This window comes from Zootermopsis nevadensis, unplaced genomic scaffold (genome assembly GCF_977971745.1).
Source record: "Zootermopsis nevadensis isolate Lab colony 2312 unplaced genomic scaffold, Znev_1.0 Znev_ptg000010l, whole genome shotgun sequence".
NCBI lineage: Eukaryota > Metazoa > Arthropoda > Insecta > Blattodea > Termopsidae > Zootermopsis > Zootermopsis nevadensis.
This window is the reverse complement of record NW_028259142.1, coordinates 8,787,828-8,805,434: the sequence shown is the minus strand read 5'-3', so window position 1 is coordinate 8,805,434 and position 17,607 is coordinate 8,787,828. Positions and strand designations below refer to the sequence as shown.

The 17,607-nt window shown below is 40.6% G+C and overlaps 1 protein-coding gene and 1 pseudogene across 5 annotated transcripts in view; both read right to left on the bottom strand.

Moving 5' to 3' along the window:
• LOC110837211 (death-associated inhibitor of apoptosis 1-like) overlaps positions 1–1,928 on the bottom strand; it is an 18,483-nt pseudogene extending 16,555 nt beyond the window's left edge. The window contains exon 1 of the transcript XR_015534518.1: positions 94–1,928. The product of XR_015534518.1 is annotated as a death-associated inhibitor of apoptosis 1-like (transcript). The remainder of the gene's footprint in view (positions 1–93) is intronic.
• The window catches only part of LOC110837213 (cytochrome P450 4C1), a 19,849-nt gene extending 2,242 nt beyond the window's left edge, over positions 1–17,607 (bottom strand). The window contains exons 1-6 of one of the 4 annotated variants that reach the window (XM_087346469.1): positions 17,388–17,607; positions 8,902–8,992; positions 7,774–7,959; positions 7,405–7,474; positions 6,220–6,301; positions 3,913–4,459 (exon numbers count right to left, since the gene is read on the bottom strand). In XM_087346469.1, coding sequence (XP_087202595.1) covers positions 6,220–6,301; positions 7,405–7,474; positions 7,774–7,959; positions 8,902–8,953 — 390 coding nt within the window. In that variant the 5' untranslated portion in view covers positions 8,954–8,992; positions 17,388–17,607 and the 3' untranslated portion in view covers positions 3,913–4,459. Of the gene's footprint in view, positions 1–3,912; positions 4,460–6,219; positions 6,322–7,404; positions 7,475–7,773; positions 7,960–8,901; positions 8,993–9,451; positions 10,628–17,387 lie in introns of those variants that run through there. The other 3 variants (XM_087346466.1, XM_087346467.1, XM_087346468.1) reach the window with 3 other exon arrangements.

Sequence of the window (17,607 nt, the reverse complement as noted above, 5' to 3'; positions counted from 1 at the left end):
GCTATGCAGCCAGTGTAGCTCATCTGGTATAGTGTCTAATTCCAGATTGATTGACCAGGGTCCTCAGCAGGGGCAAAGGATTTTTCTACTAACCTTTGGATCCAGTTTGCCTCTAAAGCCCACTCAGCCTATCTGATGGGTACTGGAAAACCTTTCCCTGGGAGTAAAGCATGGTTGAGGCATGATGCTGACCACTCATTCCCATCTACAGTTGGGCACCGCTTATACGGCAGGTTAGGGACCAGACCCCCGCCGTAAAGCGGATCTTTGCCTTTTTTCACTTGCAAATGCATATCAAAGCCTAATAAGATGTTTACGCTATCATACAGTAAGTGCACAATAGCGCTAGGCCTAAGAAAACGATATGAAAGTAAAATGAATATCAGTAGTACACACATTGTGGCTCGTTTGATCTTCAATCCACACAACTAAAAGTTTTTCCATGTCAGCAATAAGGCTATCTCTTTTTCTTATGACTTTAGAGTTCATTCGTGTGGCACTTTTAATTTCATTTAACACTTTCTCCTTAGCGTTCACGATGGCACTAACAGTTTGGCGAGCTAGGCCTAGCTTACGTTCTATCTCGGCCATAGACATGCCTTGTTCACGAAGTTTAATTATATCTAACTTAGCATTTAAAGTAAGAGGCTTACGACTCCTCTTTTTATCGCTACTACCCTTAGACGTCTTTGTAATTACTCTGTAGTAACACAAAAATATTACATAAATATACAGTTTGTAATAACTTTGAAAAATTGCCAGAAACACGGAGACGCACAGCGCACAAAAGCTGTAAACAGACTGAATCACCGACGAGAAAATGGCGCCGGATGCACTTCTCTGCCTCAGCTGTTGAGCGCCGTATTAGCGAATCGCCGTAAAGCGGAGCGCTGAGAAGCGGGGCCCTACTGTACTACCAAGGTCAAGAATGACAAGAAGCTGTACTTTCTCTCCTCCCAAGCCCCTACATAGCATATAATGAGACAACCTTACTTGCTCACTGCTCAGTGTTATTTCTTAGAGTAACTTGAATTTGACAATGGAAACAAATTGCAACATCATTTAATATCCAGTACTATTGGGATTATCAAAGTCAGACTTGTAGAAAAATTAAGAAAACAAATTTAATATCGCTAAAATTTCTATCGAGAATCAGTTGAAATTATCTGCACTGTATAATGGCCAGTTTGATATTTGCTTACTTCTATTGAGGCACACGTTGTTGGCCTGAAAATTCTCAGTAACTATACTAGACCTCAGAGAGTTGTTTTACAAGTGCTGTTATGATGAGGCCAATTTTGGAAATTAATTTGAATACAGATGACACAAGAAAGTGCAAATAACTTGGCACACAGTATTTTTTAATGGATTACAGGCACAAAGCGAAGGCTGGCATTCTTGGATTTTTTGCTGGATGCATCACACAATGGTGTCAAGTTGACAGATGAAGAGCTGATGGAGGAAGTGGACACTTCCATGTTTGACATAGGGGAAAGTTTAAATCCAAATATGAAATTGTGTTAAAGAAATTTAATTTCTTCCTTTAAAGATTTTCAAAATGTTATCATCACATTCAAGTGTCATCTGTTTTCCTTGCACATCTGTTAGTACCATGATTCAATTATGGACCTTGGTACTATAATATAAACACAAAAATCTTATTGAACTAGCACAGTGCAATAGAGCCCTACTTGAAAAGCTGATACCTACTCAGGTGGCCAAGAAATTCCTTATCCTTTATGGAAACCCAATCTTCACTACCATGTTCACAATTGCTTATCACTGAAACCTATCCCGAGGCGGTCCAATGTCACCTTACTTCCTATTTCTTTAACACTGTCCCATTTATACCTAGGTCTTCTAAACACACTGCCTTATTGCAATTGGTAATTCTATAAAATTCTTGAGTTAATATCAACACCAATTTGTTCTCCTGCTTTATTCTTTCAGGGTCATAATACTACAAGTACTGGTATTTGCTGGGCAATCTATCTGTTAGGTCTGCACACCGACATACAGGTAAGAAATTAAATATGGGCTACCATGACACTCTGAGGACCCTGAATGAACCTGAGCTAGGTTTGCACCAGATATTGGTCAGGAACCCTGACTGGAAGAGACTGCTGAGGAGACATACATGTAGAAGGGAGGATGATATCAAATGAAATCTCTGGGAGAGAGGAGTTGAAGGCCACTGGATTTTGTTGGTCCAGGACAAGGACCAGTGGAGTGCTTTGGTTAATTCGGTGATGAACCTTCAGTATCCCTAATCCATCTACTTTGATAGTTAGCTTTAATTTAGTCTCCTGACTGAAATACATGAAGCTATATTTTAAGTATAACAGATATTTCATGACAGTGTCCATTTTATGTTTATTAACTGCATGTTCATTATCTTTTAATTATCCTGTTGTCAACAATCATCCTCACTATTTGAATGGATATCAACAAAAAACAGTTAGAACTGCAAACATAAACACATGTGGGAGAAATGAGTTATACACAATCTTACTACATTGCTCTGAAGGATTAAACATGTTTGGAAATAATTAATATTATTTTAAAATTTGTTAATAAATATCATTCTTATCGACCGTAGATATCAGAAACAAAGGCAAGGAAAAGGTTTCTCCATACAAATAATACTGATTTCATTCTGGATCCTAACCTTCGAAATTCAGAACATTTCTGATATCATTCAACATCGCACATTACTGCTAGTCTAGTAGGACATGGGCTGTTCTCTGCTTAAGTGGGTACTGCACAACTCAAGGCCTTATCTCACCCCACTGAACTAGCTGCATTTCTTTCAAATTGGAGGAGTTGCTACTGATCTTAACATTAATAAACTTAAAATGGCTCAAATTCAATTCATCTCCCAATGTTGCAAAATCCATAACTATACCCTCAATCCATATGGAATTTCAAACAAATATACAATACCTGTTGGAGTAATGACAACAATGCACATCTACTATCTGCATCAGAACCCTGATCAACTGATCATAGTTAGTTACTGAGGTAGGTTATATGCAATCTAGTCTGTTACTTACATAATATCTTTACAGAAAGAATCCATGGTCACTGTACCTAGATGGTCACAAGTGTTAACATACTAAGGCCCTACATTATTCTTCAAGTGAGTCCCTTCGTGTGATGACGACTTGGAGACCATTTTCTGGTTTTAGAATCAGATCTGCTGTCAAATTTATGTCCTCTCTCTTGACAAGGGAACGCAGTTCGTAGTGACATAGGAAATAGGATAGCACCGTCTTCTCCTCCAGCAGGGCGAACTTCTGTTCTATGCATTTCCTGGGACCAGCACTGAAGGGGATGTAGGCGTAGGGGTGCCTTTTTGCTACCCTCCCCAGCAGGAAGACGTTAGGCTCAAAATTCTGGGGGTTGGGGAACTGATCAGGGTTCTGATGCAGATAGTAGATGTGCATTGTTGTCATTACTCCAGCAGGTATTGTGTATTTGTTTGAAATTCCATATGGATTGAGGGTATAGTTATGGATTTTGCAACATTGGGAGATGAATTGAATTTGAGCCATTTTAAGTTTATTAATGTTAAGATCAGTAGCAACTCCTCCAATTTGAAAGAAATGCAGCTAGTTTAGTAGGGTGAGATAAGGCCTTGAGTTGTGCAGTACTCACTTAAGCAGTGAACAGCCCATGTCCTACCAGACTAGCAGTAATGTGCGATGTTGAATGATATCAGAAATGTTCTGAATTTCGAAGGTTAGGATCCAGAATGAAATCAGTATTATTTGTATGGAGAAACCTTTTCCTTGCCTTTGTTTCTGATATCTACGGTCGATAAGAATGATATTTATTAACAAATTTTAAAATAATATTAATTATTTCCAAACATGTTTAACCCTTCAGAGCAATGTGGTAAGATTGTGTATAACTCATTTCTCCCACATGTGTTTATGTTTTCAGTTAGAACTGTTCTTTGTAGATTTCTATTCAAATAGTGAGGATGATTGTTGACTACAGGATAATTAAAAGATAATGAATATGTAGTTAATAAACATAAAATGGACACTGTTATAAAATATCAGTTACACCTAAAATATAGCTCCATGTATTTCAGTCAGGAGACTAAATTAAAACTAACTAACAAAGTAGATGGATTAGGGATACTGAAGGTTCATCACCGAATTAACCAAAGCACTCCACTGGTCCTTGTCCTGGGCCAACAAAATCCAGTGGCCTTCAACTCCTCTCTCCCAGAGATTTCATTTGATATCATCCTCCCTTCTACATGTATGTTTCCACAGCAGTCTCTTCCACTCAGGCTTCCTGACCAATATCTGGCGCAAACCTTGCTCAGGTTCATTCAGGGTCCTCAGAGTGTCATGGTAGCCCATATTTAATTTCTTACCTATATGTCGGTGTGCAGACCTAACAGATAGATTGCCCAGCAAATACCAGTACTTGTAGTATTATGACCCTGAAAGAATAAAGCAGGAGAACAAATTGGTGTTGATATAAACTCAAGAATTTTATAGAATTACCATCTGCAATAATGAGCCGGGATAGCTCAGTCAGTATAGTGACTAGCTACGGGCTGGACGACTGGGGTTCGATCCCCGACGGGGGCAGAAGATTTTTCTTCTAGCCTCTGCGTCCAGACTGGCTCTGGGGCCCACCCAGCCTCCTCTACAATGGGTACCGTGGTTCTTTCCCGGGGGTAAAGCCGGCCGGGGCGTGATGCTGACCACTCACCCTTATCTAGTGCCGGGGTCAAGGAAGAGAGTAGCTATACCTCCTCTCACCCCAAACGCCTACATGGCGTATAGTGGGACAAACTTTACTTACTTTTACCAACTGCAATAAGGCAGTGTGTTTAGAAGACCTAGGTATAAATGGGACAGTGTTAAAGAAATAGGAAGTAAGGTGACATTGGACTGCCTCGGGATAGGTTTCAGTGATAAGCAATTGTGAACATGGTAGTGAAGATTGGGTTTCCATAAAGAATAAGGAATTTCTTGGCCACCTGAGTAGGTATCAGCTTTTCAAGTAGGGCTCAATTGCACTGTGCTAGTTCAATAAGATTTCTGTGTTTATATTATAGTACCAAGGTACATAATTGAATCATGGTACTAACAGATGTGCAAGGAAAACGGATGACACTTGAATGTGATGATAACATTTTGAAAATCTTTAAAGGAAGAAATTAAATTTCTTAACACAATTTCATATTTGGATTTAAACTTTTCCCTATGTCAAACATGGAAGTGTCCACTTCCTCCCTCAGCACTTCATCTGTCAACTTGACACCATTGTGTGATGCATCCAGCAAAAAATCCAAGAATGCCAGCCTTCGCTTTGTGCCTGTAATCCATTAAAAAATACTGTGTGCCAAGTTATTTGCACTTTCTTGTGTCATCTGTATTCAAATTAATTTCCAGAATTGGCCTTATCATAACAGCACTTGTAAAACAACTCTCTGAGGTCTAGTATAGTTACTGAGAATTTTCAGGCCAACCACGTGTGCCTCAATAGAAGTAAGCAAATATCAAACTGGCCATTATACAGTACAGATAATTACAACTGATTCTCGATAGAAATTTTAGCGATATTAAATTTGTTTTCTTAATTTTTCTACAAGTCTGACTTTGATAATCCCAATAGTACTGGATATTAAATGATGTTACAATTTGTTTCCATTGTCAAATTCAAGTTACTCTAAGAAATAACACTGAGCAGTGAGCAAGTAAAGTTGTCTCATTACATGCTATGTAGGGGCTTGGGAGGAGAGAAGGTACAGCTTCTTGTCATTCTTGACCTTGGTAGTAGATGGGAATGAGTGGCCAGCATCATGCCTCAACCATGCTTTACTCCCAGGGAAAGGTTTTCCAGTACCCATCAGATAGGCTGAGTGGGCTTTAGAGGCAATCTGGATCCAAAGGTTAGTAGAAAAATCCTTTGCCCCTGCTGAGGATCAAACCCTGGTCATTCAATCTGGAATAAGACACTATACCAGGTGAGCTACCCTGGCTGCATAGCAGGAGATACTCAGATTGAATGTAGACCTGTGAATGCAAGTTGTTGTCTTCCCAGCTTTTTACAGTAATCATAAAATAGGCCAAGATCATGTCCTTACTCATTTCTTCAGATTTATCATTCACAGTCTATCTGCAATGTCATAGCTGACTCTTTACCTTTAGCAGTTCATACAACACTCTAAAATAATAATAATCAACTAACCTAGAGTGGCCTCCTCTGTCGCAGGTGATGTCTCGGATTCTTTCTGTGTTTGGTTATGGAGTTCCTTACGTTCATGAATGACCTGGAACAGTGTATTACACCCTGCAACATGACTGTTCGTTTGTTAAATGAATTCTTTGATATTGCTAATGGAGCTAGCAATGTTGTGGAGCTTTCGTCAAGCATGCGTTATTTTCTGTTGTGTTTTCAGAGGAATTCCTTGTTGGTAAATTCAGTTTGTAATATACTGATCATTTAATTCAGTAGTTTAATAACATGCATTCAATTTTATGACATGGAAAAACTTATGATAAACAAACTCTTAAACCTTTTTTTAATCATGATTTTTCTGCATTATTTCTAATGCTGCTTAGTAGAATACAGTTCTTCCTGCCACTCAAAGATGGCAGCATACTGTACCATTTTTGTGAAGCCATGCAGAATTTTGAGGCACTCATCATATCTTCTCCCTGCTTTTGTTAGCTTAAATAACCAGTCTGGATACAGCCATGGATGAATCATGTGAAATAGTGTCAATTCGCTCATACTGCACAAAGACTGATGTCACAACATAAATAGAAACTTCTGTGTAACACACAATGCTTTCTTGGCTCATGGATCATTTACCCTGAAGATGGAGACAGCTAGTCTTCAGAATGTTGGTATTTCACTAAACATTAACATGGATGATTGCCCAAGACAATTTCATAACTTTGTTTGTATTCTGTTTTATATTATGTCATACAAGAAGCTTTCTTCCTCGTAAGACGGTGAAGTTGTATGTCTGCCCAAACAGACATGCCATGAATGCATTTAAGTGGCACTGAGGTGAACATTATGCATTTTGTACCTTTGCCTTGGGAAATTGTTTCATGCGCTCCTTCAGTTAGAGGCAGGCCAAACCCCGGGCACTGCACTGCCCATTCCAGGAATTGGTTAGTTGTGTTCTTCTGTGTACCAAATGTAGTTGAAAGTAATGATCAGGTCACTCGTTAACACGGTATATCATTTATTTCTCGAGAGTTTCAAATTAGGATTTCAGAAAGTTTCCAGAATCAATTTTACATTCTTCAATGGTCTTCAGATTACTTTACTGTCTGTACCAGATTCTGTCCTTGTTAATGACTGTCACTGATATGATATTTATCCCTGTGTTTTCATATAAATTCCTGACTTCCTACTTACTCATACTCAGCAGACAGATATTCTGCATCTGTTTCATCCTGGGTATGAACTGCTGTCCAAATAGCTGTCTCTGCAACATAGAATTATTATCTGATCATACAGCCTGACAGGTTTTCTTGAACTCTCTCAGTATTCCCACGCTAAGAACTTAGCATACTCCCTATCCATGAAGGGAAAATTTCTTGCATAAAATATAACCGATTTAAAAATTTGGCCTCTGACTTCAAGGAACACACCCCATTCTTCCGATGAAGTTAAGAACAGTACCTCTTTAGTTTCAAAACAATAAATGTAGGACTAATGTGATGTAGGGGTGTTACTGGGACCAACTATTTTGCATTTATAGAGTTAAATGGTTAAATGTTTTACCACATATGATGTCCGATGCGCACTTAGTGATGTATGGATACACGTTGAAGCCCTGAGATCCGACTTCCTTCTGTAGCTTGCTGACCAAAATCTCGCTCTTCTCCGAGAACACCTCCACGAAGTTGCCCAGGATCTTGAAATAGAAGGTCGGCGTGATCATCTTCCTGTGGGTGTGCCATTTATGACCTAGTGAAAGTTATAAGATTTGAGGTTTCTACAGCGGTGAGTATGAAGTTATCTGTCTTATAGGTCATTGCGCTGTGTAGTCTGGTCGATGTTTCATCGCCCTGATGACGGAGGGAGTATGACCTCTGAAACGTTGGTAAACATCGACCAGACTACACAGCGCAACAACCCAGAAGACATAAATTTCATCGCCCTGATGACGGAGGCAGTATGACCTCTGAAACGTTGGTTAACATCGACCAGACTACACAGCGCAACAACCCAGAAGACAGAAATCTCCATACTCATCGCCCTGATGACGGAGGCAGTATGACCTCTGAAACGTTGGTAAACAAAGACCAGACTACACAGCGCAACAACCCAGAAGACAGAAATCTTCATCGCCCTGATGACGGAGGCAGTATGACCTCTGAAACGTTGGTTAACATCGACCAGACTACACAGCGCAACAACCCAGAAGACAGAAATCTTCATACTCATCGCCCTGATGACGGAGGCAGTATGACCTCTGAAACGTTGGTAAACATCGACCAGACTACACAGCGCAACAACCCAGAAGACATAAATGTTCATACTCATCGCCCTGATGACGGAGGCAGTATGACCTCTGAAACGTTAGTTAACATCGACCAGACTACACAGCGCAACAACCCAGAAGACAGAAATCGTCATACTCTGATGACGGAGGCAGTATGACCTCTGAAACGTTGGTTAACATCGACCAGACTACACAGCGCAACAGCCCAGAAGACAAATCTTCCTAGTGAAAGTTGTTTGAAAATATCATAAGACCCTGCCTATTCCACCTCAAAGAAGAAATCCAAACTGTTATAAATAACTGGTCCCTTCAGTGTAGATGTTCATGCTTAAACGGACAGACAGATATACTCTCTAACAGGGTGTCAGAGAAGGAATTTTGTTCCTCAGAATACTCGTACGTACCTGTGGAAGTGAGCAGGCCTGTTCCAAGCCAGGGATGCAGGAAATTGTACATGAATGCCTTATCTATGTGCTTACTACTGCCCAGAATTGTCTGAAACAATCACCAGAATCAAAAGATGACTTACTGTGGTCGCTATGGGAACCAAAGTTTTCACACATACACTGTGTCCCTTAACTATCTTTACAGCTTTAACACTTAACCAAATAATGAGATGAGATATCACAATGTAGTTTTTTTGCAACTCCTCTGGACTTCATTTTATGGGGATATGTTAAGGATGTTGTGTATCGAACAGAGGTTCGCAATTTGGAAGACCTGAGACGAAGGATTACTGCAGCTATCGCAACAATTGATGCAGGGATGCTAGAGAGAACATAGCAAGCAATCGAATTACGTCTTGACGTGTTACGTGCAATTAATGGTGCTCACGTAGAGGTGTATTAAAGCAAGAAAAAAACTTTGAGAGTTACTCTTTCATATGCAAACAACCGAAAAGGATATGTCATCTCATTATTTGGTTATTAAGTATTGAATTTTAAAGATAAGTACCTCGATGTGTTCTGGTTTCATGAGATTTATTTCTGGCACATGCCCCATCCGCGTCCGATACAGAGGCTAGTACCTGTCGCACTCTCTGCTTCGCGTGTACAACAGATCTTAATCAAAAACATCGCCTGCTGCTTTCATCTTCAGCATTGTAGGGTTTGAGGTTTCCACGGCGATTGGTCCGAAGATGGCTGTCTTCTGGATTGTAGCGTTGTGTATGCTGATGATACAGGCAGAAGTGACCTCTGAAGCGTTGGTAAACTTGTACCAGACTAGTACACGGCACCACAACCCAGGAGACAGCCATCTTCGGACTGAGGCAGCATCATTGAAAACGGTTTAGGAAGCAGTGGAAAAATTCGCATAGTTACAAGGCGTAGAGAACACATTTAAATGTTTAAAAGTAATTGTTAACTGTATGCTCCACCAACTTTAGTATTTTGCCCATCTAATGTATTTGTGTGTTACTTACGATCCTCAAAATAAACAGCTAGTATTTCTTTAAATTGCATTGTCCAACTGATCATTGCCATGCATGTATTGTGTTTTATTTGAGGTAAGAACTGTTTGTTTTAATATTATGCAATTGGACTTCATGCTTCATGCACACTGGTGTACGAGTATGTAAAATAAACTTGTAGAGTTTCTCTTTCTATAGTCATGTCCTATATTACCATCCATTGCACCATTGAAGTCTAGCGATTTTTTGTATAGTCACGGAATTATGAATAACTTTGTGTGTATATATATATATGGTGCATGATATTCTTTGGAAAGTCGATTGTATATTCGGCTTGTCAAACAATAGAGTACTTTCTTTACGGAACCAGAAGGTCCATCGCCGTGTTCACAAAACCCTGCCACCGGACTCTGTCCCGAGCCAGGTGCATCCAGTTCTCTCCATCGATTCCTGTCTCCCTAATGTCCATCTTAATCTTATCCTCCCATTTACTCCTAGGTATTCCCAGCGGTCTCCTCCCAGTGTCAGTTCATAACAAGGTATTGGTTGGAAGCAACCAATACCTTGTTATGAACTGACACAGTAATAAATTCCTTCCACTGCTGTGGCATTTTCTCCTTATCCTGTATAGAGCAGATAAATTCGTGTTTTTTGGGACGCAGAGTTTCGCCTCCGGCCTTGATCAATTCGGACGGAATCTGACCAGTACCCGGGGATTTATAATTTTTAAATTTCTCAATGGCAGTCTCCACTTAAGTAAGGCTAGGCTCTGGCACTAATGGGTCAGCCGTGTTTACATCTATCTGCGTAATATCATGAATCGATGCTTTTGAATTATTAGACAAAAACACGGAGGTTGCTTCTTTTGAAAATTGTGTCACAGACCGAATTTAATACAAAAATGTAATTACACGTCCTGTCACCATGTCATTATCCTAAAGTATTTTGCAGTTTGAAACATCAGTCATTAAAGACGCTAACACTAAATTATCATCATCATATTCGTTAACATCTCAGTTTTTAATTTATTCTGAAATGCACTAACTGTTTGCATGAAATACGGTTACTTGATGAGAGGTTTGCTACGTCCCTAGGTTTCTAGAAATGTCTACCGATTGCATGGACCAAAGTCCTTGAGAGGTTTACGGTGACTCAGCTAATCAAGAAATTATTATTATTATGAATTGTTTAATTGGTCCACAAGCAGCCAAAAACTTCAGGCGTGTTGCCGTCATAACTCGGATGCTTGCAAGCCAGATGAAACTGTAGTCACGGCTCGAACCACGAGATAGGCGGCTACAGTGAGTTGGGGTCGTGCGCACGTAGTAGTCGGAGCGACCCAAGAAGCACGGCCTTTTGCATCCGGCTGAGTAGTGCTTCAGCGTTACGCTGGCATGCCGGAATAAGCTTGATGTTAGCCAGCAGTGACGACTTGACTCCTCCAAGAACTCCAATTATAAGGACGATTAATTTGACAGTGAATCCTGGGTACAGCTGTCTTAGCTCAAACACAAGGTCTTGATACTTGGTCCGTTTTTCAGCCTCCTTCACAACTATGTTGGTTTCAGCGGGGGCCGAAAACTCGATGACATACATGGTGCATCCAGAGGTATCGATGAGAACGATGTCAGGTTTAGTGGCTGTTAACTGCCTGGTAGTGGGGAACGAATAGTTCCAATAAATTTTACATTTGTCGTTCTCAACGACGGACTCAATGTCCCCAGGAGCGTACGGCAAAACGGGTGTCTTATCTATGCCGTAAAAGTGTCTCAGGTGGTAATAGAGTATACGTAAAGCAGCATTATGTCGATGAATGTAGGCGCAGCTGGCATAATGTTTACATGCCGACAAAAGATGCATCAACGTCTCTGGTTGCATTCGGCATGCCCTGCAGACAGTATCCACTACCCCCACACCCATCACCATTCGGCGGTACACAAGTGTGTTTACAACACCATCTTGGCACGCTAAGATGAAACCCTCGGTTTCAGACTTTAGTCCAGCCGACCGTAGAAAGGCGAACGTCAGGTCTTTTGACAAGCCCATTTTTTCTACATTTTTGAAGAAGGCCCCATGCATGGGTTTATCTGCATGTTGCTTGAGCAACAAAGTTTGCTCAGCCTTCTTAACAGTGCCCTTGAATTGATCTGACGTCAGTGTCAAGAGGGGCAACTGTCTTCGCTGTCCAACTGAGCTGGTGTCGAAGTCAAATCCGAGGTCATTTGCTGCTCTCTTTGCCGCCTGAAATATAAACGCCCCTACACCCGTAGACTCATGCGAACATACGAATGTCAAAAGGGGATCAGAGCTATTAATGATGGAATGAGCTGTGCCCAGAACTATCCTGTTGTGAAGATTCTCCAGACCCAAGAGACCTCTACCGCCAAGATGACGCGGGAGGTATATGCGTTGGACAGAAGATTTAGGGTGAAGACTTCGGTGCATGGTCATCATTTTTCTGGTGGCCCTGTCCAGGTTTTTCAACTCGTTAACTGTCCACTTCATTTCTCCAAAAGTATAGAGCAGGATCGGAACAGCAAGCATGTTGGTGGCAGTGACTTTGTTTCTACCAGAGAGCTCGGAACTCCAAATCTGTCGTAGGGTGTGTCTATATTTGCTGCACAGAGCCTCTTTGACTTTGGAGACATCTTGGACATGACTCTCACTCACACCAAGATATGTATAGGACTCTTCGGCATCAAGATGGTGTATGATGCTTCCGTCCACGAGTTGCACGTCTTAGCCGAAATCCCTATTTCTTCCCCTTTTCAAATGCAGAACTGCACACTTGTCCAATCCAAATTCCATGCCGATATCCTGAGTGTATACTTGCACGGTGTTCAGTGCGCTATGAATGCCACTGTCGCTGGCAGCATAAAGTTTTAAGTCATCCATATAGAAAAGGTGTGTGACTTTGTGCCTACGGATGGACGGTGCACCGCACATGTAGCCACGCTCACGTCTTAGCACAACGGAAAGAGGAAGTAGCGAGATGCAGAAAAGAAGAGGGCTCAAGCTGTCACCTTGAAACACTCCGCGGTGGTAGCATACCAACTCGGTTGACACTACACGCTTTCCAGATGTTAGAATGAAGAGCGTTTTCCAGAGCGGTAGTAGATTTTCAATGCATTTCACTATGTCAGGTTGGACTTTCAGCACTTTGAGCAAGATGACAATTAGCTCATGAGATGTTGTGTCAAAAGCTTTTTTATAGTCCACCCAGGCCATTGACAGGTTGCGCTTATAATGGACCGCATCTTGACAGATGCATCTGTCAATCAACAGATTGTCCTTGCAACCTGCAATGCCACGTTTCGAACCCCGCTGTTCATATACCTCTTTCCAGATAGGGTCAATATGGTGCAGTATGCGTTCGTTCAAGATGGAGGTGAACGCCTTGTATACAGTATTAAGACAGGTAATAGGTCGGTAGTTTTCCGGATTAGACAAATCGCCTTTCTTCGGAATAAGAACGGTGCGCCCTTCTGTTAACCAAGGTGGAATGGGCTCTGTACCACACAAAAAAGATGTAAAGATACGAGATAAATGTTTATGTGTGCTCGTGAAAGTTTTCCACCAAAAATTATTGATGGCATCTATTCCAGGAGCAGAAAAATTCTTTTTGCCAGTAAAGGCACGTTTCACATCTTGTTCGGTGATCACTAGGGGCACATCATCATCCTCTAAATGGCGATCGCAGAACTGCCTAAAGAGGCCAATGGCCGGAGAATCTATGTTCAACGGAAATCTAGTCTCGTAGAGTTTCTTCCAGAATGACTCGACCTGCGTTGCTGTTGGTGGGGTATGAACGACTGGAGTGTTCTTGCTGAAGAGACGGGAAGGGCATACACGAAAGATGGTGTTCTCCTTTACGGCCCTGTAACGTTTCACTAACTTCTTCCTGTCCGCGGTTAGTGCCCGTATTTTGTCCAGAGAGTGCTGCTTGATGGTCAGCAGCGTATTCTTGTTCAGTGTGTGATAATTGGCCTTGAGAGAGCGGGCGATAAGCCTCAGCTTGGTGGTAAATCTCCGACCAGAGTTTACATACTCAATCACGCAGTGAATTCTGGATACCAGTTGCCTTTCCAACTTTAACTTCGCGTCCAGACGTTTTGTTTGCTGCTCAGCTTTTTCTGCCACCCTAAACGGGGCTGGGGTTACTAATAACCTGGCTGCAGCGTAAACGGCGCGATTGATAATAAGCAGATCGGAATCATCTTTTAGGAATTCATCTAAGATTTTGTTCATTTCGGCCAGATGTTTGGCCCGCAGCGATATCTTGTGGTGAACTGTTCGCTGCCTGTCCTTCAGATATTCACAGGAGTTCAACAATTGGTAGAACCGCGTTTTAATGTCGATATCAACAGTTGCAGGTGGGGGACATGGTGCGATATTTTTAATTTCTTCCGCTTTATGCGGCGTAGCTGCAACTGGATCTTGCGGCTTGAAGTCAAAGCCTTTCCTTCGCAGATGGTTCACATAGTCTCGCAGGTTTTGTTGCGAGAGACTGGAGTGCTCAGGATGCATCTCGCACCAAAGGGAATGCATCCGTGACATGTATCCTCTCCGTGAAGGATCACTGGTGGCGTGACACGCAAGAAGGCTACGCCGTAGATCGTCCGTCCACACCATGCGAACGGCCCCACGGTTTGTGCTACTCCCAGCGCCTCTAGGGCCCACATCCGAAACAGGCCGGCTGGAAGTGGCTTTACTATGATTCTTTTTGGGAACCAGTTTAGACTGCGTGCCGGGTGGTTGGCCCGACACACAGACGGCAGCATCTGTCAGTACAAAGACTGTCCAGGGCACGCCACGAGGAGGCTGCTGATCCGATTTGTGCCCCTTATTATTATTATTATTATTATTTTTATTTTTATTATTTTCCTCTGTTTTTAAACCTTTTTCTTCTGGTAATACTCAGAATAATTCTGGTTACACCTGCTCTGGTTTCATTAATATTACATCCATCTCCGATGCAGATGCCAAACGGGCGATTAATCGTCTTCATTCGACGAAATGTGTCGGACATGATGAAATTTCAAATTTCAATATAAAAGGTTGTACGGAGATATTAACTCCTCTCTTACGCCACATATTTAACCTTAGATTACTCGGTAGGAATTTTCCTTTGTTATGGAAGCAAGCGGCTGTAGTGCCTATTTTTAAGAAAGGTAACAGCGCCATAGTTTCTAACTACAGGCCTATTTCGATTTTAAATAATTTTTCCAAATTTTTGAAAGTATTGTTCACGATCATATTTCATTTCATTTGCAATTCAAATTACACCTCGTTCAGGATGGTTTTCGTAAATCAAAATCTACGGTAACTAATTTAGTTACCTACCAAAATGATGTTCAGCTGTCTGTTTGTTCACAGGGACAGGTCGATTCTGTGTATTTTGATCTTAGGCAGGCCTTTGATTCAGTCCCTCATTCAATTCTTTTGAAAAAGCTTAATAATTTTGGACTATCTTCTCCTTACGTCAAGTGGTTCCAAAATTATTTTTGAACTGGATCTTACTTTGTTCGCATTTTAGTAGAGTCTTTTTCCTTTTACTCGGTGTTATCTGGAGTGCCGCAAGGCTCTACCTTGGGACCTCTCTTATTTAATGTTCTTATTAACGACCTTTGCGACAAAATTATGTAATCTAAATATCGCTTATTTACTCATGACTTGAAACTATATTGTGATATCAAATCGGTGAATGACTGTAAATTTCTTCAAGCAGATATTGATTCTGTACATCAGTGGTGCGATGTTAACAATATGGAACTCAACATTGAGAAAACCAAAATTATATCTTTCACACGGAAAACCAACAGTATTCATTTTAACTACTTTGTCAGTGATGTCTTAATTTTCCTTACTGACTGTATAAAAGATCTTGGTGTCTTGTTAGACACTAAGCTATACTTTTATTGCCATATAAATTTTGTTCATACACAGGCACTAAGGACCTTAGGGCTCATTCGTTTTATTACATACAATTTTTCCTCTTTAGACAGTCTTGTTGTTTTATATAATGCTGTCAAAGCTTGAGTATGGTTTAGTTGTATGGAATAATCTTACGCAGACAGATTCTAATACATTAGAAAACATAAAAAGGAAATTTGCCAGTTTGTGCAATTACAGGTTTTTTCGGTTTAATATTACACGTGAATACGAATTGATTTTAACTGCTTTAAATTTCAGAACACTCTATTCCAGATGAAGATATCTTGGTGCTTTATTTCTTATTAATGTATTTAAGGGCAAAATAAATTGCAATTCCATCATGGACACTGTTGGTATTCGTGTGCCGTCAAGGCAAATAAGAGAATTTTCTACGTTTAGTGTAATCAGTGCGCTTAGACATAGTCCTTCAGCCAGGTGTGTCATTGCTACAATAGACGTATGTAAATTTTTGGACGAGTTTGGTATAAACATTGTTTTTTTGAGGAAACTTTCTCAATAAGAGAAATGATTTAGAGAGTGGACTTGATTGGATCTAGCTTGGTTATTTGCTTCAATTTGATTTCTGTTTTTATTTTTTTCCTTGTATTTTATTAGTGTTTACTATTTACTTATTAATTATTTTGCAATAAATTAATATTATACATTTATATATTCAGTTCATTGTTTGTTTGCATTTGTTATTATTATTATTATTATTAGTGTTCTGTCTGACGACAGGTCCATATGAACGGGATCCTTCATCCTTTTCTCCGACTGGGACCTGTTCATATACGTTCTTGGCAGATGATCCAGAAGTGGTTTGCCATTGCCTTCTTCTTTGTGTGTGAATGGAGTAATTGTTGGGATGAAACGGAGAAACCGGGGAGCCCCCGGAGGAAAACTCCGTGATACCTAGACCATGGTCTTGCCCAACACAAGTTATAAATCTGAGCACCACCGGGAATTGAACCCGGGACCCCAGGATTACAAGGCTAGTGTTCTGACCACTAGACCACCGTGGCGGTTTGCATTTGTATTGTAAGGTTTGTATTATTTTTAGTGTTTGGCTGTTATTGGCGTTTTGGCTGTTGTCAAGCTCTTTAATAAATGAATTGAATTGAAATAATCTGTTACGAAAACCAAATGTTCGCTACTGTGCAAAGTCTACTTCACTTACATAAAAATTACAGTCAATCATTAATTTTATTACGAACTTTCAGGGTTCATAAAATCAGGCCATTTCTTTGTAAAATAATTGCCAGACAATGAGAACGCCGAAAAATGGAGTCAGAATACGTAGGAAGTATTTATATCCTAGAAGCATTATGAATAAAAATGGGATGTATGAATCTCCCCGGAAGTAGTTAATGAAGACACAAACTTGCATGCGTTTTCAACGCCACAACGGGACACAGACCACACAGCGAAAAAAAATTCAGGTCATGGATAATGCCCGGAGAGACACCATCGTCACAAACTTCAGATTTGCTTTAGGACATAGTCTAATTAAAAATATACAGGAATTAAAATTCGGCTGATACTTACCTTTAATTAAACAGTTGTAAGTCAAATAGTGCCTGTCACAAAGTACTGAAACGATTTTAAAAACTTATTAAGTTGTCTCTCTGTGTTAAAAATCGTTTTGCCGGCTTGAAGGCACTTCGTGGACTCACCAAATGTTTTTTTTATTATCTTCCTTATGGCCAGTGAGAAACTGTGCCCCTCCTTCAGATACTTGACCACAACAGGCTCCTCCTACAACTTA